The 20,546-nt window shown below is 41.9% G+C and overlaps 1 protein-coding gene across 2 annotated transcripts in view; it reads right to left on the reverse strand.

The window, feature by feature from the left end:
* pth1r (parathyroid hormone 1 receptor) overlaps window positions 1–20,546 on the reverse strand; it is a 93,096-nt gene that overhangs the window by 18,685 nt on the left and 53,865 nt on the right. For both annotated transcript variants that reach the window (XM_072268681.1, XM_072268765.1), the window contains exons 3-5: window positions 6,942–7,052; window positions 5,538–5,662; window positions 3,956–4,050 (exon numbers count right to left, since the gene is read on the reverse strand). In XM_072268681.1, coding sequence (XP_072124782.1) covers window positions 3,956–4,050; window positions 5,538–5,662; window positions 6,942–7,052 — 331 coding nt within the window. The remainder of the gene's footprint in view (window positions 1–3,955; window positions 4,051–5,537; window positions 5,663–6,941; window positions 7,053–20,546) is intronic.

A 20,546-nucleotide genomic window follows, 5' to 3' on the forward strand; every position in this document is an offset into this window, starting at 1 on the left:
ATATGGATTTTGGTTCACAGAACTAGGACGTCACAAAACTCCTCAACACTTCTCAAGTGTTACTCCTGAGTGCGTGGAATGGGCTGCCGCCGACGGAGGTGGAGGCGGACACAATAGGGTTTCTTTAGAGGCTCCTGGATAGGTACATGGAGCTTAGAAAAATTGAGGGCTATAGGTAACCCCAGGTAATTTCTAAAGTAGGTACATGTTCGGCACAGCATTGTCGGGTAAAGGGCCTGTATTGTGCTGTAGGTTTTCTATGTTTCTATGTTTTACTTTCCAATAATGAGGTGACCAGAACTGAACACAACATTCCAAGTGTGGTCTAACCAGGTTAATCATTAAAATTTCCAGAATCGGCAGAATATCTTGTGTTTATAAGAAAATGCAGTGGTCAGGCATTTTGGACAGTAGATGCTAACCTTTCCCCCACAAAATAATCCACCCACATGATGGAGGATTTGCTGGGTTTAGTGCGGAGCCCAGGTAATTTCTAAGGTAAGGACATGCTCGGCACAGCTTTGTGGGCCAAGGGGCCTATATTGTGCTGTAGGTTTTCTATGTTTCTATGTTCCTATGAATGGGCTCAATTTAATTCCTGAGGCAAAAATGTAGCAAACTGAATCCACACTTCCGGATCCAAAGTCCTGAAGTTAACTGAAGGATATCAATCATGTTGATGACTACCAATTCAGAATTGTTTGGTTGTTGGATGAAGTGCATTTGCTTGCATTTTCATTGCAAAAAAAAGGAGATGAATTTAGTATACTGTTATAACTTTCTTAGAAAATGTTGTCTTACTCTTATACAAGGTTGAAAATGCATACTCAACGTGCAAGTATTAGTATACTTGTAACCTTAAAAGATTAGGTAAGGAAATGTGAGACAGAACCATTGTTTGCTTCCTCATGCCTACTTCTCTACTCAATATGACTATGGTGGCCTATTATCTCTGTGCCACTTTTCTGAAATAACTCCACATCCTTTGGTTCCCTAATATCTAAAAATCTATTAATTTCTTTATTGATTGTATTCAATAAACCAGCTTTCACAATCCTCTTGGTCCATGACTTCTAAAGATTCACCTCAACCTCGATGAAGAAATTATGAATGGGCCACCTCTATTTAGTGACTCTGAGTTCTGGCTCTAGACATTACAGCTACGGTGATTATCAGTTATGCATCTCTGCTGTCAATCTCCTTAAAATTGTTTGTATATTTCAATAAGTTTACCTCCCATGCTTCCAAACTCAAGAGAGTACAGATGTGGTCTAATTAATTGCCATTTTAGCAACAAACTGTCATCCCAGAAAACAATCCTGTGTACTTTCACCACCCTTCTCCATTACAAATTTATTACACTTCAGTAGAGAGACCTTGTAGATATAGTCTTACCAGGAGCAAGGTGCCTTTACCTTTCTATACCAATTCTCTTGTGATAAAACTCAACCTAACACTTGCCTTCCTAATTGCTTGTTGAACCTACAAAGTGATTCCTGTGCAAAGTCCCTCCGAACACTAACACCTGTCAATCTTTTGCTATTTAAAAGAAACACCACCATTTCACTACCTTATAGATGACCTCACATTTTTCACAGTACATTCTAATTGCCATATCCACTTCACTTATCTAAAACTATGGTTAACAGGTTTCAATAGAGGCAACTGTCAACCAGAGTGAGAGGGGCAAAAAAAAAGTTTTAAATTCACAGAAGATGGAAAAAAAAAGGGAATAAAGGGGTTCATGTAAACAAATCATGGATGGACAAAAATAAATCAAAAGCAGAAATGGATCTCGTTATATCTGAGGAACCTTGGTAAAGCATATTCATGCTGCACCTATACAAAGCACTGTTAATGCCATGTGTGTGCAGACAGTGAATGTGCTTGTACCATGTTAGGCAAGGCATCAATCAGTACCAGCTAACTTCAACAAGTGAGGCCTCTTCACAAAAATTGAGCCACAATGTCATGCACCAGATAGTGGGAGGCTCAGGTAACATTGACTTGGGCCCAAATTCCTGTTCGTAAGTTTGTGAGCATGAACTTTGTGAGTGACCTACACCAATTCAAATAGGTACATTAATAAGGTATCTGGCCTCCAGCGCACAGTTCCAGCAAGTTTCAATTCAGGATTAAGGTTGAAATGTGCTGGTGTACAGACAAATCTGGATTTCTCTGTACATGGATCACTGAAAACTAAACTGCAGGTAGAGTAAGGATTTAGAGTAAACACTATATAGGTCTTTATGGTAAGAGAATTTAAGCGCAAAAGTAAATATGCCCTGGTGAGGCAGAGCCTGCAATATTGTGCACAGTCTGGTCTCTCTTCCTTTTGAACAGATACATCTGCAACAAAGGAATTGCAACAAAGATTCTTTGAATGTCAATTATTCTGTGAAGAGAGGTAAAACATTCAGCCACATTCCTTTAAGATTCAAAAAAATGAATGGCAATCTCTTTGAAACATAAAATTCTTAAGTGATGCAGTGGGCAGCCAGCATCTATGGAGGGAAATGAGTAATCAACATTTCAGGCTGGGATCCTTCATTCCTTCAGCCTGAAATGTCAACTGCACATTCCCTCCATTGATGCAGACTGACCTACTGAGTTCCTCCAGAATTTTGTGCGTGTTGATCAAGATTTGTAGCATCTGCAGAATTGCTTGTGTCTTCTTAAGGGGTTTAATAGGATAGATTGAGGGATGATGTTTCCCCTGACCACATAGCCTAGAAATAGTTGTCACTGTCTCTAAACCCAGCATTAACCATGAAAAAAGAAAGAAAGAAAGAACTTTTTCCGCAAGTGGAATGAATCTTTGACATTTTATATCTAAGAGAACTATGTAGATGCTGTTGCAACATATATTCAACACAGAGTTCAATAAGTCTTTCAACATTGTAAGAATTAAAGAAAAGTCTTTGGTGCGATTAGCAATGAGTTAACAAACTCAACCATGATCTTATTAAATAGTAAAGTAGTCATGACAAGTTGTGTGGTCATCTACACACAAGAAATTCTGCGGAAGCTGGAAATCATGAGCAACATACACAAAATGCTGGAGGAACTCAGCAAATCAGGCAGCGCCTGTGGAGAGGAATGAACATTTGATGTTTCAGGCTGAGACCCTTCATCAAGGATAGAAAGGAAGAAAGAAGAAGATAAGAAGGTGGGGAGAGGAAGAAGCTGGAAGATGATAGGTGAAAACAGATAAGGGAAAAGGCAGGAAGCTGGGGAAGGGGGAAATGAAGTAAGAATTGAAGAAGTGATAGGTGGAAGAGGTAAAGGGCTGAAGAAGAAGGAATCTAATAGGAGAGGACAGTGGACCATGAAAGGAAGAGGGGCATCAGATGAAGGTGATGGGCAAGTAAGAAGAGAAAGGGTGAACAGGAAACCAGAATGGGGAATGGATAAAGAGAGAAGGGAGAGATGGAAGAAATTAACAGACGTTAGAAAAATTGATGCTCATGCCATCAGATTGGAGGCTACCCAGTCGGAATAGGAGGTTGCTCCTCCAAACTGAGCATGGCTTCATCGTGGCAGTACAGGAGGCTATGGACTGATGTGCCACAGTAGGAATGGGAAGTTGGTTGCCATCAGGAAATCCTGCTTTTTGTGGCAATCGAAGCAAAGGCACTGACAAAGTGGTCCCCCAATCTACAAACGTATTTCAGGCCTCACCTGGTCATCTTCTGTTTCTATTTAATATAGTGTTAATTCTTAATTTATTACCCTGCTGAAAGTTCCTTTGGTTTGTCTCTTCAACTGACTGTAACTTAGAATTTTTTTTAAATGGGTGTAACAACAGAACACTGATAACAGGACACAGAATATTGCTAAGTTATGCCCATGTAAAACCAGTTCCATTTACCCTGTCACCAATTTGACCTTCAATGAGAAAGAAATCCTTCTGCTAATTACAGGATTTTCAAAATAACCAGACAACATTCTTTACCTGAAGTAGCCCAGTATAATAACAGCCACAGTCAACGAGCCAAATGAGACAGAGTAGCCCACTGTGTATATGAGGTACAGACGATAAAAGATATCCTGAAATAAAGTAATGATGTGTCACTGACTGGTTAACATTCGCCACAAGACATAAACATACAGGGCTCCTATCAGCAGAACAACTGATGCATAGGAACTGAATGACTGACAATTCATGCTGTGCAGGGAATGTTCTTGGCAGCTAGTACTGAAGAACTGTCTTGATATTTAGAGCTCTATCAAGGGATGGGTGTACATTTGTACTAATCACAATTGATGCAACATGAAGCTATTTTATGTTCATAAAATGATTAACACAAGTTTTGCAGCAACAAAACACTGCACTTCAGTGTTATATTAATGCGATAATCTTTTTTTCCTTACTTCAGTCTATTCTAGACATCCAGATATACTGGTCTATATATGGACTCCCAGGTTTACAAGGCCAAACTTCACAGCGCATACTAGACTCTGTTTGCAGAATGTAATGAGATGTCACAAATTCTGGTTCACACTGGCCTCGAGACACTAGAAGAGAGCTTCGTTCAGCACCATAACACTGCTCAATAATGGAACAACTGACAGCTCATGCTATGAGTGGAATTGTGTGTGGAGGGCAGGGGAGGAGCAGGGAGTAGTGATGGACTGTCTTCAAAGTTATAATTCTGATATGACCTTGGGACATATATAAAATCACACTAATCATTAACGACACAACACAAACTTTGATGAAGTTTGTCTTTTATAAAGTACTTGAAAATTTGTTCCACCAAATGAATGTCCACTTTTCAATCCACCATGACAGTCTGGTGCTCCTGGACATTAATCTTTTTTTTCTCCTCCCCATTCCCACAGCTACACATCTGTTCACTGCCAATGCAAGTGAGAGGAACATTTCCCTGTGTTTCCACTTGGGCAAGTCTATAAACTAATACAATAAACACTGAATTTACTGATTTCATAGAACATAGAACAATACAGATGTTGTGGCCAATGATGTTGTGCCGACCTTTAATTCTACTCCACAATCAATCCGTCCCTTCCCTCCTACACAGTCCATAATCTTCCATTTTTTCTTTCACCCATGTCCCTATCCTGCCAGTTCTTCCTACACAGACCCCAGACCCCACATTCTGTTTCCCCTTTCACTTCACCCAATCCCTTCATCTAAGCTATTGACGTAGATCATTAACAGGTTTGTTACAGAAGTAATCCTTGTACCATATCCTAGTGATGGATTTGGAAATAATGTGGGAATGTAAAGTTAAGGTAAAAGGTTGGCCACAGTCTTAATAATGATGAAGCATGCTTAAAAACTCAGGTGACCTATTCCTGCTCCAGTGCTGCTGTTTGGTGATCTAATCATTCAGAGCACAAGAAGATTTCTCAGCATCCTGGCTGACGTTCTCTTCGCTAAAAGACTTTGAGGTTGTTCACCTCATTGAAATTATGAATGCTACTGGTAGTTGATCAGAGCCTTCCAATATTCTGAAAGCCACGTGCTCAGAATGATATCAGAATAAGAATGATTTATCAGTGTACATCACCTCTTCTGCGCTCTGGTTCACAATTGGAAGGTGCCTTGAACACTCTGTGTAATTCGCCCATGTTCGATTGTTGTTTACTGCAAGCTCCCAGCTCCCATTGATGTTGCACTGTCGGTAAGCATGGCCTGGCAAATTTCACAAAGTGAGTAAGTAACAAAGGTACCTGTGTCTCTTCATCCACCTCCATAATCAACTCCCGGTGAAAGGGGGGGTGGGGGCAAAATTTAACACGGGTGGCACCGGCAATCTTACAGCCAAAAGCAGATGAGTAAACTACAAGTGTGATTCCTTAACTCTGCGGGAGATGGATTTGATCTTAAACCCAATAATAAAATCATTCACATTATAGTCACAAATGTGAGCCAGTTAGATTAAAAAAAGCAACATTTGAAATTTATTAAAGGAAAAGCAGGCTTTTAATAACTGTTTGGGATAGTAGACACAAAGAGCAGTGAGGTTTAGACTTCTCAGAGTCAAATTACTAATTTACAGACTCAGTATGTATCCTGAGCCTGCTGGGAAAGCTATAATTGTTATAGACTCTGGCAGAGTCCCAGACTAAATTTCCAGCTTGGATGTGGGGCTCAAGCTTCGTGGCCATAACAATAGGTGAGAGATAATTCATCCTGTTTTCCCACACTCATATCAAACGTTAATCAGCCAAAATATTGCTTTCCTTCCACTGAGCTACATGGAATGATATCTATGCATATTCTATCACTGGTTGCATTCACCTTTCATTAAATTTCTTTGACTAGTAATAAAAATGCAAAGTGAGGCTGTGAGACTCTTATGGTTTTACGTAGACAGGAGAAAAATCTCAAAGCCACACAGGAGAAATCCTGAAACTAAACTAATTAGTAGGAACGAGATTAAAATGCAGAATGAGGTTTAAACCCTCCTAGTACAATGGGCATGAGGACCAAGAGTATGAGGAGCTAATTATTTACCATCTATGAAGAAAACACCAAGGCTTACTCTCTCAAACGAGAGAAAATCTGCAAATGCTGGAAAACCAAACAACACAACCAAATGCTGCTGGAACTCAGCAGGCCAGGCAGCATCTACGGAAAAGAGTACAGTCGACGTTTTGGGCCGAGACCCTTCAGTGATCACCGAAGGGTCTTGGCCCTAAACGTCGACTTTGCACTCTTCCATAGATGCTGCCTGGCCTGCTGAGCTTCCCCAGTATCTGGTGTGTGTTGCGAGGCTTATTCTCTGGAAGTTTTGCAAGCAAATTTATGTCATCCCTGGTCCATTTCTTTCAAGAATACAGCATATTATTCAAATTGACAATGAAAGCAATCTTTCTTTCTTCATGTCCTCTCTGATACATTCTAATAAATGTAAATTCAAATACCGCAGTCTGGAGGAATTTGTCAGCTGGACACTAGTAGATCCTACCTTGGTGGTTGAAATCGTATATGTAATCCGGACACTGCATTGGAACCAATTTGCCTGGTGGTCCTTCGGGCCAGCAAAGGATGCCATCCCATTGGGGAGCACAATATCCTTCTGCGGAGCAAAGTACAAAAACGTAATAAAGCAATGAAGAAAATGCTCAGGGGCGGGGGGGGGTGGGGGTGGGATTAAAGTAGTGTGAATCAGTATGACCTACGGTACGTAGAACACCTTAAATAAAGACAAGAGAAACAAGTCAGCTTTGGATATTAAGCAAATCAAATATGCCAAGAAAAGTAAAATTGAAGGAATTGTCAATGCCACATGAAAGAAGAATGGTTCCCCCCCCCCCAAAAAAAAGCACTTTATGTACCAGCTGTAGTGGCAAAATTGATCCAAATTGATCTGAAATCAATACAACTGCCCCCAACGTGTGACCCCACAGAGTTGGTATACTTGTGTGAAATGGCTACAACTGCCATGATTGCTCCAGAGTCCTTTATTAGCAATTCGCAAACATACAATTGAGCGTTATCTCAGCGGTCGGCAAAGATATGACCTGCGTGGTCCCAAGCTACAAACTGCCATGAAATAAGCATGGATACATAATTTATTCCCTTCGCTTCTACCACGTCCCCCAATTAATGTAACTAGTTACCATAATACAGTTAATAAATGCACAACACAAAATATATGAGTAGTCTTTGGGGGTACTGTAAGTCTGTGTCTTTATTGCTGCTTTGCTGCACGCTTGAGTGCTCGGTGGAGGGTGCTGATGCTTTTTTGCTGGTGGGGGTGGTGGGGCAGCTCATTCCTTGCTGCTGCTTGTGCGTGGAACGGGGAGCTAAGGGGGCTTTAGGGCTCTAAATTTTTAACTGTATTTCATTCTTTGAGGCACTCCTCTGTTTTCGTGGAAGTTTGCGAAGAAAAAGAATTTCAGGATGTATATTGTATACCTTTCTCTGACATAAAAAGCACCTATTGAAACGTGGCTCCTACTCCAGCCTTACACATTAACAACCTAAAAGCAAAATATTGCAGATGCTTGAAAGCTAAAGGCATAGCTGTACGTTCTGCGAACTGCAGCAGGTCAGGATGCATCAGCGCAGACTGAAAACGAAACAGCTTTTCAGGCCAACGACCTCAGGCAAATTGAGAGTACATTGCAAGACTCTAAGAACATATAACATCAATGTCCTTCCACGTCGGAAAACTCACATCGCCTATGACATCTAGGCCAGCTATTAAAATATCTTGCAACTAGCCACTGTCACCCAAGATTGCACCTTGCTACAAATATGAAGAAATCAATCACAGATGCACTTTTTTTTTTGCAAATTGATGAAAAACCACCAACACAACCGTCATAAAAATAAGGGAACACATTACAAACATGTAGAAAGCCCAATATGATGGAAATACAACTATAATCCAGACGTTACCACTGTCTCAGAGTATTAAAACATTTCATAAAATGCTCCACTTTTCGCCAGACATGGATCATCATAAAAGATATTTAGACCATAAGATATAGGAGCAGAAGTAGGCCATTCGGCCCATCGAGTCTGCTCCACCATTCAATCAAGGGCTGATCTAATTCTATCCAATCATCCCCTGCTTTCTCTTCATACCCTTTGAGATCTGAGATCTGAGATCCCCCCTCATTCTCCTGAAATCCTGGGAATACAGCTGAAGAGCTGCCAGACGTTCCTCATACGGTAACCCTTTCATTCCTGGAATCATTCTCGGGAATCTTCTCTGAACACTCACCAATGTCAGTATATCCTTTCCAAATAAAGAACCCAAAACTGCCCACAATACTTCGAATGTGGTCTCACGAGTGCCTTATAGAGCCTATTGAGTCTCAACATCACATCCCTGCTCTTATATTCTATACCTCTAGAAATGAATGCTAGCATTGCATTAGCCTTCTTCACCACTAGCTCAACCTGTAGGTTAACCTTTAGGGTATCCTGCACAATGACTCCCAAGTCCCTCTGCATCTCTATATTTTGAATTCTCTCTCCATCAAAATATTATTCTGCCCATTTATTTCTTCCACCAAAGTGCATGACCATACACTTTCCAACATTGTATTTCAATCGCCTCTTCTTTGCCCATTCCCCTAAACTATCCAGGTCTCCCTGCAGGTTCTCAGTTTCCTCAACACTACCCACTCCTCCACCTATCTTTGTATCACTGGCAAATTTAGCCACAAATCCATAGTCCAAATCATTGACTTACATTGTAAAAAGCAGCAGTCCCAACACCGACCCTGTGGAACTCCACTGCTAACCGGCAGCCAGCCAGAATACGTTCCCTTTATTCCCACTGTGTTTTCTGCTGACCAGCCAATGCTCCGCCCATGCTAGTAACTTCCCAGTAATTCCATGGGCTCTTATCTTGCTAAGCAGCCTCATGAGCAGCACCTTGTCAAAGGCCTTATGAAAATCCAAGTACATCACGTCTACTGCATCTCCTTTGTCTACCCTGCTTGTAAATTCCTCAAAGAATTGCAGTAGGTCTGTCAGGCAGGATTTTCCTTTCAGGAAACCATGCTGGCTTTGGCCTATCTTGTCATGTGCCTCCAGGTACTCTGTAATCTCACCCCTAACAATCGATTCCAACAACTTCCCAACCACTGATGTCAGGCTAACAGGTCTATAGTTTCCTTTCTGCTGCCTCCCACCCTTCTTAAATAGCGCAGTAACATTTACAATTTTCCAGTCATCCGGTACAATGCCAGAATCTATCGATTCTTGAAAGATCATTGTTAATTGGTATCAAAGCTCAAGTAATTCAGCCAGAATTAATCCTACTAGGAAACAGGGACAGAACTGGAAAGAACTGTTTCAGGGAACAGGTACACAGAATGGTGACTCGATTCCTGGCTAGACTCGGGTCAGGCATTACCCAGTTGTTGAGTTCCTCATTGCCACTGCCAAGAAGAGCACACTCTTTATCAATTCAAAATGATACATTTCTCTTATATACGTAAATATGTGATGTATGATGCGTTAGCAGACTTGGAGCAGTTGTAGAAAGCAAACTAAAGAAGAAACCCATGTGTTCTGAGGTTGGGTGGGACTACAACTACAGGTCATGGGTTAAGGGCGAAAGATGAAAAGTTTAAGGGGAACATGGGGAGAAATGTCTTCACTCAGAGGGTGGTGAGAGTGTAACAGTTTCATACATATCTTCGTGATCAACTACAGTTCTATGACTAGAAGACATTAAGAGTCAGAACCCACTAGTATATTAACTTCGTGAAGGAGACATTATAAGTGGCACCAAACACACTGCTTAGTGGTGTCAATGGAACCACAACTTCAGAGGCAGAATATATACACTTGCACTTCTACATTTCTTCTTCCTAGGCTGGCTATCAGGATTGAGGATGACTTGCTTGCACTCCAGTTCTGCGGCGTTCAGCGAGACCAACACAAGAACTGTGGGCTCTTCCACAGAAGTGGCTGGAGGTCTCTGCTGAGATGGGTGGGTGATCATGAGGTGGCCTGCTCCATTCAGTGCAAACTCAGGGAGTCTGTGTGGTCCTAATGCATAGCCCTGAGATTCTCAGTACCATCCCAAATGCCGTCTCCAGTTTGACTAGTCCAGTGCCAAAATACTCCAGGAGCCAGTGGGAATGTTACACTATATTAAAGATTTGAGCACATTCTTGGAATTTTTTTCCTGGTCTACCTGGCATTCTCCTCTGTGACTAAGCTAGGAGCAGAATGTCTTTTCAACAGTCTGGTGGTGGGCATGTAAATCATCTGACCTACCCAAAAGAGTGGACTGAGAGTAACTTGGGTCTCAATGCTGCTGAAGTCCACTGGGAGAAGACATTGACACTGGTTTTCTTACCCTTCCAGTAGATTTTCAGGAGTCAGCACTACATATACATATCAAGTTTCATACTACCAGCATGGAACAAGTTTTAGGACAACTGTTTTACTTCCCTTCATGCTCACTAAAAGAATAAAAGTAATTAAAATCACCATCCTGGATTAGATTTATTGTAAATTAGATATAAAGTTAAATTCACTTCCACTGTCCTGACGAGCAGTATCCCCTCAGCTCTATACTGACGACACTCTCTCAGTACTATGCTGATGACATTGACTGTATTTTGTGGTCAAGTCTTGAGGTGAAATTGGTCATGAATTCTTGACTTAAAAGGGAAAGTGATGCCACCTGATCCAGGAAGATATTTTGAGTATGTATCAGGGCAGAAATGTATATCTGTAGACCAAAAAGCCTGATTTGATTTATTTTCAGCGCACTGCCCAACCCAACTTAAAACTGAGTGGTTTGCTCGTCTATTTCAGAAAGTACTTTTGAGCGTGTGGATGGAACAAGAATAGATAGCTTCCCAGGAACTAGTTTTTCAATTTTAGATTTATTAACTGATCTTAATCACCCTAGTTAGGATTTGAACTCGTGTTGCTTGTGCCTTCAAGCAAGACAACAATAAATGCATCTACCAATGTCAAGGAGGGGCCTATGTAGATTTCAGACCTGTTAAAAATCCACATCATTATATTTCTAAAATACTGCTGTTAAAATTTGTTATGTATCAGCATGGCCAACTTCATCTTTGGGATGACACGATGTGTGTGCATTTTCAGGTTCTGATCCAGCTGGATGATTATCAGTCCTGGATGCAAGTGAACTGCTCAAATGCCAGCTCACTGCAGACTAAGATTCCTCACTCACTTGGCCAAGGAACAATGGCTCAAGTCTGTAGACTACAGTTGAACGTCACTCCTGGCAAGTCGATGCGTTGTGTTTATTCTACCAGATGTTTGAGGGACACTGGTATGACAATCAGGCCTTCATTAGGAACACCGGAGTCTAAGGTAAACAACAACAAATATCTTTCACCTTAATGCTGATTGATAACTGGAACTGGAACCTTGTGAAAGCAAATGAGTAAAGCAATTTATCTCAATTAAGGGTACAGCTGGATCAAGCTGAGATTCCCCTCATATTCAATTTTACTGTTCATTACAGATACCCATCATGCCCTCAATTTTGTTCCTGCCTTCTCATTTCTTTACATTGGCCATCATCTTTCTACACTCTCAGTCCTGATGCAGGGTCTCAACTTAAGACATCAGCCATCCCTTTGCCTCCACAATTGACACTTAACCCACTAAGTTTGTTCAGCAGTGCATTTCTTGCCCCAGATTCCAGTATCTGCAGCCCCTCAAACCTCCAGCTCAGATTAATTATCTAGCTCTTTGTCTGTACCAAAATTGCAATATTTTTCTGCCTTTTCCAGTAGGACACACTATCTGCAATGTTACACTAGATATCTCTTACCTTATATTAAAACAAAGTTCAAAGTTCAAAATAAACATGTACATGCTTTAGTTAGTAAGTTATGGGCATGCTGTGTTGGTGTGGGAGAATCGCGACATTTGCGGCTGCCCTGGTACATCTTTGGACTGTGTAGGTCGCTGACGCAAACCATGCGTCTCTCTGTATGTTCTGATGGTCGTATGACGAGGTTAATCTTTAATCTTTAAAATCTTCTGCTCTGTAATCTGTAACCTTTGCCACAGGTGATACAGGTTGTTTGGGGGGTTTTGTGCTGCTGCTGTTATTACCGGGCCTCCATTTGCCCCAGCGAAGAAATTCACGGTGATCAATGTCTTCCTGGACACATCTCCAGTTTGAGCAAGGATTCCCATGAGTCAGTGAGGGCATCATGATGTTTAAAGGAAATACTGAGAACATTCCAAATCAAAAATCCCAATCAGAATCGGATTCATTATCAATTACACGTCATGAAGTCTGTTGTTTTGAGGCAGCAAGTCATAAAATTTTAGAAATAAGTTGCAATCGAAAATAAATAAATAGTGCAAAAGAGGAAGAGTGAGGTCGTGTTCATGTACTGTCCAGAGATCTGGTGCAAGAGAGGAAGAAGCTGCTCCTTAAATGTTGAGTGTGGGCTTTCGGGACCCTCCACCTCCTCCTGATGGTAGTAATGAGAAGTGGGCATGTCCCCGGTGGTAAAGGTCTTTCATGATGGGTGCCACCTGACTGAGGTACTGCCTCCTGAAGATGTCCTCGATGGTGGGGAGGGTTGTGCTGTGATGGAATTGACTGAGTCTACAACCCTCTTTTGGTGTCTCCATAGCAACCCGTCAGAATGTTCTTCATGACATCTCTCAGAAATTTCGTAGAAAGACACAGTTCGGAGTGGAGGGTGTGTTTTAGGGTTCTGACGCTGGATGCACAGACGGTGGGACCAGCCACTGGAGCTGTCTGGGTGTAAGTGCAACATCGATGGGGACGTTGGCTGGGAGGAGGAACTAAAGTTAATTTCTCTATTCTGTCAGTGGACTTAGAGAATTCTGCAGAGACAGTATAATCCTATGTCTCCAGTTCTTTGAGGTGCCTGCTCCTGGAACACCACATCTGTCAAGCATGCAGAGAGTCAGGGATAATTACTTGAGCTTAATGCTGGGTTTGTACAGTATCGTTTTCTACTAAAAGCTGTGCTGAAGTTCTGGAGGCAGGAGTGAAATAGAAAGTCAGTTTACCCCCCACCTCCAGCCAGAAAAACATCGTCTCTGTATCCAGTTTGATCGTCCCTACTGGAATTCTGTACTTTCCTTCTTTTCTAAAGTCTGGTAAACACAGGCCAGGTTGACACAGTCTTTCCTTAAATGGTAAGTTCACCATCCCAGGATTTTAAAAAAACATGTTAGTTTTCATTTCTGGGAGAAATGACAGCAATCACAGAATTGGCAGGGACCCATCTAGTATATATTTTCTGTGTGATAGATGTATACCTAAGGAACTCAATTATCGTGCAGCACATGTTTCAATCTCTCAAGGCACAAACTGAGTTCCCGTCTTGGTAAACCAGCGATGCTAAAGGTAAAAAAGATCATCATTTAAGGGGACTCTCTGCTGATATCGAAGCATTTTAACACTCACTGAAGCCCACTCATACACATGTTAAAGAACTCATTCTATGCTCAAGCTATTACATGATATTCGGGAAATGCCACTCTTCAGGGCAACATTCAAGCAGTGATACAGTAAATGTCAAGCAACTTCTGTGCTACAAACATGCCAAGACCCACCTCCAATAAGAAAGAGTCTAACCACCTACACTTGACATTCAGTGATATTATCCTTACCAAATACCTCACCACCACGAGGGAGGAATCATTGACCAAGACCTCATTTGGATCAGTCAGGTACAGAGGGCCAGAAGCTGAGCATCCTGCAGCAAGTGACTCAACTTCTGCCATCCCAAAAACTCCTCACCATCTACCTGACACAAATCACAGTAATAACAGAATACTTTCACTGATGTGGATGAGTGCCGCTCCAATAATACTCAAGAAGCTTGACACCATCCTGGATAAAGCATCCCACCTGACAGGCATCCACCCATCATCTAAAATATTCATTCACCTCTCCACCAGTGCACAATAGAAACAGTGTGCACCAACTACAAAGTGTACTGTGGCTTCTTGGACAACACCTCTCAAGCCAGTGTCTTTCCAGTAAGGACAAGGACAGCAAGGCATGATCACAACCACCTTCAGACTTCTTTCCAAGTCACACACAATCCTAGCTTAGTAGTATATCACTATTCCTTCCTGTTCTAAATCCAGGATCTGAAGTCGCTATCCAACAGCATTTTAGGATTACCTTTAAAGTTCACTCACCACCACCTTATGATTAACTCAGAACTGGCGATAAATACCGACCACGTCAGCAATGCCCACGTCCCTAAAAATGATTCAATTACAAAGACTGATACAAGTATTATGAGTACTCAGTTGTTACAAGTAAAGGGCTCAGTATAGCAGAGGGTTTGTGGGTAGAGGCATGGAAATGAACATCCCTTTCAATGCTGCTGCCCTCTTTCCCAAAGCAGTCCTTGTGCTGTTGATAACTGGCACCCACCCAAAAGATGCCTTCAGTGGCTGGCAGTCTCTTCTCAGTGCTGAATAACAAAGAGGCAGAAGCTGCACTCCTGCGGGGAGCCTGTGAAACTCGTCTTTTGAAGGAGAACCCACCCAAATGCTCTTGCACAAGTGTTTAATCTTTCTTCAGAGACACTATTTGGCTTTCATGCAACAATTTAGAACATCTGTGTTACTGGATATAGCGCACCTGCACATTTATATAACATTTCCAGTATTACTGGGTATAACACATCTATACACTATTGGATTTAAGATTCCTATACATAATATACACAATACTTCATGTAATATTGTACAAAATACACTGCATATGTCCCTCACATTAGGGGATATTTTACATATTATTATGCAGTTATCACAAAAAGCAATTGCATTATGTGATTGAAAACTGACACATACCAGAATAAAATGTAATACCGATATTTCCAGGTTGCTTTGCATCAAATCGGAAGTTTGTCCAGGCATTTCCCAGGTTTAATTCCTACTTATGATTTTCTCTCTGAGAAAATGGGACCATATTGTTCTGGGATTGGGAGCGATGGTCGCTCCCAGTTAGGTAGCACTGAAAGCCAAGATGCTACTCGTAGCCACTCGCTCATGAGCAAGACAACCACGGCTGCTCCATGCAATGGCCATATTACATGCTTTATTGAGCACCGCAGTGGAATATAACAGGATTGAGAAACGACTGGACAGAAGCACAGGAGCCTGGCTGATCTCTACGTAGCATTAACACAGCATGTGGCAACACAACAGACAGGAATGATGTCAGATCAACAACGAGTAAGTAGGATAAATATATGACAAGACCTTGCCCCAGCCTCTTCTCTCCAAGCAGCATCAGTCCATTTACAACTATTCAATCTCCACATTCCTTTAACTTGAAAAATAATCTTAAATTACCAAGATTTTGGTAAACAAGAAAGTTATTTTTGGCTGCCCTTCTTCCCTGGCCCAAGTTTCTACGAGCCCACACTGTTGGTTGGGTCTTGCTTGCATGCATGTTTGGACTTTGCAAAGCTGCGCTGTGTTAAAATAGTGACACACTGTCATCCAGAGAAAGAGAAAAAAAATGATATTGTGGTATTTGGGAATGAAATATTCTTAGAGGCTAATTTTAGGTTTTGGAGAGAGCAATCAGTGGTAGCCTAGTGTACAGAGCATGCTTCTGTGTGGCAGAGAAACTTGAAACAAGGTTAGGTATGTTTGCAGTAAAATTCAGTATACAACTCCTAAGCAGACTGCTAAAAACAGCCATCCCACAATCCCCTTGGGCAACTGCCCAGTCATTCCAGTCATCAGAGAAATGTACTTTTTCTATCTTGCATGTAGCAGGTCTAAGAGATTTATTGCACAGAACCTTCTGAACATTGTGTACTCTTCCAGTTGTGGGATAGTATTTCTAGGGATTAGAATGGTTTACTGTGTCTCTCACTAACCCGAGGTCCCACGTTCACTGCATGAATGATTGACTGGTTGGCTCAAGTGCACTAATCTAATGTGAATATTCCCTCACGCGCAGGAGCCATCGCAAAAGTTTGGATATGCAACTTAACAGAGATGCCCTCCGTTTGTTGAGGTCGACTATGGATGTTGTGTCCGAGCAGCCATCTGTATGATCGGCAAGCCAGGGCAGTACGATTTGGAGAGCAAGCTGTTGCCCATGCAGCAGGCTTCCCCTCTCCACGCAGCTGATGAATCCAAAGGAACGGTAGAGCCTGATAATACAGATTGGCAGCAGCAGCACTGCAGGAGGTACTAGTCAGCGTTGAACTCAACATCGGATTGCCTTAGAGACTTCAGCTCCGGATTTTCCCTCAAGGCTTACTCCCAAAGCCTTCCCCATGAGTGGGTATAGCCATTAGGTAGCCATAAGGTGTAATTTAGAAACACTCCCTTAGCTGTCTTTGATGATGTTGGAATTATGTAACTGGTTCAATCTAGATTATGCATTCCAAAAGACGGTAAGGTAGAACTACTTGGTAAATGCCTTATTTTTCTATATTAGTGAGTATTATCCTTTTCACATAACTTTGGATAATAAAGAATCCAAAACCAGGTTAAAATTAGAAGTTTGTTCCAGATATATGCTAATAATCTACATTGATGACTTCTTATTTCTGGTGAAGGTTAAAATGCTGAAATTCTGGGGCCTCTTTTTAATTGTAAAGTTAGCAACACAAACACAGCTGTTATGATCAGTAAAAGAAACGATCAGACTGCATATCCCAACGCGGTTTGTGAGGGTACAAGTCCTCAAGTGGCTGCTACATGTTCTTATACAACTTCAAAAAGCATTTCATTGGCTCTCAGGAACATCGGAGCTCCCTGAGGTTACGAAGATGTGACAGAAAAGCTAGCCTTTTCCTTCCCAACTATGTAAAAATTGCATGTAAATTATATATCAAAGGACTGCGTTCAGTACAAAATCCTTTTGTATTCTATAAGTGCTTTACTCTTAACCAATTCTACAGATAATTTAGAAAAATGTTTTAAAACATCATATTTAGACTCATAATATCACTGCTGTGCCCATCAGAGGTGGCGGAGGTAGTGCAATTCTGCCAAATGAGCCTTTTTGTCAGCATTTGATGCCATGACTCAGGGTGTCAGTCAGAAGGGTGAGGGCATCCTGCCAAACGCAGAGCCGCGGTTTCCTCAGCTGCCCATACCCTCCTGCCCACCCTCCAGCATGAGCTCTGAGATGGCTTGCTAAACTGGCAAAAGGGAAAGATCACTCAGTGCCTCTTATAAAAATAAATAATAATAAACTGTGGAATATTTCACAGCTATCCTTTACATATCACCGAGAGGTTGAGGTCCTTCAGCAAGCAAACAACTTGGAGCCAATTTCATTATTTAATGATTTGAGTTCAATAGGCTGCCCTTGTCTCCCTCCGCCTCAGCTCAGCTGCTCTTTCCAAGTGTCTCTACTGAAGCCAAATGTGCCTGCTCATAAACCAAGCTGATTCCTCTGAGTTCTTGCCCCCTCCAGTCCCAACTCCGTCTGACTGCACAGGCATCGACTTTCAGCTCACTTTTCTTAAACTTTTGACTCTAGAATAGATGCTGTTTTCCAGAAGCAGGCAAAAACCCAGCCTAATAATCCCTAGTCAGTCACAACTGGCAAAGCACTGTCTATTGTTCTATAAATAACTGAAGAGTGTCCTTGTTTGGCTGTGTGTTATCACATCTACGAACACATGTTTACACTGCCAGCTATCACTCACAAATCTATCACCATGTGTGTCAGTATTTGTGTGTTTCATAGTTTCACAAGTCCAAGCCCAAATTTATGTTACGTTGCACAAGTTGACTGAATATGCATGATTTATAAATTTCCTGTAACTTTGCACATATAGCTTTCAAAAAGCAGTTTGCAGATCTTGTTATTAAGCAAAACTTCTCTAAATCCTGTCACCGTACACATACTCTATATAGCTCCTGTCACCTTTGATTCACATTTTACAGCTCTACTCACTGTGACACACTTCTCATACTTCTTGTCTTTGTGCAGGCATAGCTCACAATTCCTGTCACTGAGCACTCGAATTGCTCACAAATCTTTTAACACCTTACACTGTGCATAGACGTCACAATTCCAACCATCACAGATGCATATACACCTCATATTTCCACCTACTATTGGATGTTCTAGTTATCACGCATTTCACACTTCCCACAAACAGGCAAAATAACTTCACAAATTTTATCATCATACACGCACACTTCACTGTTCCTGTCACTGTACATATTTGTCTCACTTTCCTGTTCCACAGCTCTTGTCACTCTGCATATTTTTCAAACAGGATTACTTTGAGTCCTCAGTTTCACTATTTCATATTATATTAAGTCTAGATTGTCACTTTCACCATTTAAAATCCAGCAGCATAGCTTTACATTTCTATTTAAATTTGTCCACGTCCATCTGATGAGCATTACTGGCTTTAAACTTGCTGCATCTCCTACTATTTCTGTTCATCCTGTTTATTATAAGAGGCATTTTATCCCCCATTATGATCATTGTAAAGCAAAAGACCGCAGTTGTCAAAAATCAGAAATAAAATTCCGGAAATAGCAGTTTGGGCAGCACCTGTTTGGGGGGGGAGGGGAGAGAGGGGGGGGGAGAGAGGAGGGGGGGAGAGAGGAGGGGGGGAGAGAGGAGGGGGGGAGAGAGGAGGGGGGGAGAGAGGAGGGGGGGAGAGAGGAGGGGGGGAGAGAGGAGGGGGGGAGAGAGGAGGGGGGGAGAGAGGAGGGGGGGAGAGAGGGGGGAAGAGAGGGAGGAGAGGGAGGAGAGGGAGGAGAGGGAGGAGAGGGAGAGGGGGAGAGGGGGAGAGGGGGAGAGGGGGAGAGGGGGAGAGGGGGAGAGGGGGAGAGGGGGAGAGGGGGAGAGGGGGGGAGAGGGGGAGAGGGGGAGAGGGGGGGAGAGGGGGGGAGAGGGGGGGAGAGGGGGGAGAGGGGGGAGGGGGGGAGAGGGGGGAGAGGGGGGAGAGGGGGGAAAGAGAGAGGGAGAAAGAGAGAGAGGGAGAAAGAGAGAGAGGGAGAAAGAGAGAGGTAGAAAGAGAGAGAGGGAGAAAGAGAGAGGGAGAAAGAGAGGGAAAGAGAGAGAGAGAGACAGAAGAGAGAGAGAAAGAGAGCAAGAAAGAGAGAGAGAGAGAAAGAGAGAAAGAGAGAGAGAAAGAAAAACAATTCAATTTTATATCCTGTCTGGTCAAAAATGCAACTGGCTATTTAATTTTTCCCTTTCTGCCACCCTGGAGCTTGTCACTCCTTTCAAATGACATAAGAATTTAGCTGTATTTTGTCTAGTTGAGTTTTCTGCACTCAATGCTCACCATCCTGCCTTCTCTACATTAGAGAAACCAAACAACTTGAGTGTCCATGTTACAGAACACTTCCTTTCACTGTACAAGGAGACCCTGAGCCTTAATTCTCCATCTCACTCCAATTTCAACCATTTTGTCTCTACACTCAAAACCCAACATGTTTGAGGAACCACATCTCACCTTCAAACTAGTTGTGATATAAGGCATCAAGCTGTAAATTTATCATCATTTTTTTGTTCCCCACACATACCATCTTAATTGCATTCCCACATTTAAAAAGATAACATACATCAAAGTTCCCCAACATCCAGACCATGCCATCTTTTCACAGCTAAAATTGCACAGGAGGTACAGAAGCCTCAAGTCCCACACCACTGGGTTCAAGAATAGCTAGTTATCTTCAACCATTCAATTTTTGAACTAGCTGGCAAAACTCTAATCCCTACATTACAAAATAAATACTTTATGCTCTAAAATTAGAAAATGAATGATTTAATTACTTTAATTTTTGTAATTTATAGTAATTTTATATATTGCATTATTCTGTAAAAATCAAATTTCAGTCTTTCTTCTTGTCATCTGAGCAATTCGATTTGTAGTGGCTGGGGTTTGATATTCTCACAGTTTGCTGATTTGCTTTTCTGCATGGGGGCGGAGATGGTTGATACTCTTGCTGCCACTGCGTGATTTATAAGTGTTTTTTTGTGCAGGGGCGTTGAGGTTTGATGTTCTTTACTGCTTGGAGGGGTGGGGGGGTTGATGCTCTTGCTGCTGCTGTGCTATTTAATTTTGGTGAAATTTGTAAGTTTTAATATGGGGTG

The sequence above is a fragment of the Mobula birostris genome, chromosome 1, assembly GCF_030028105.1.
Source record: "Mobula birostris isolate sMobBir1 chromosome 1, sMobBir1.hap1, whole genome shotgun sequence".
Classification (NCBI taxonomy): Eukaryota; Metazoa; Chordata; class Chondrichthyes; order Myliobatiformes; family Myliobatidae; genus Mobula; species Mobula birostris.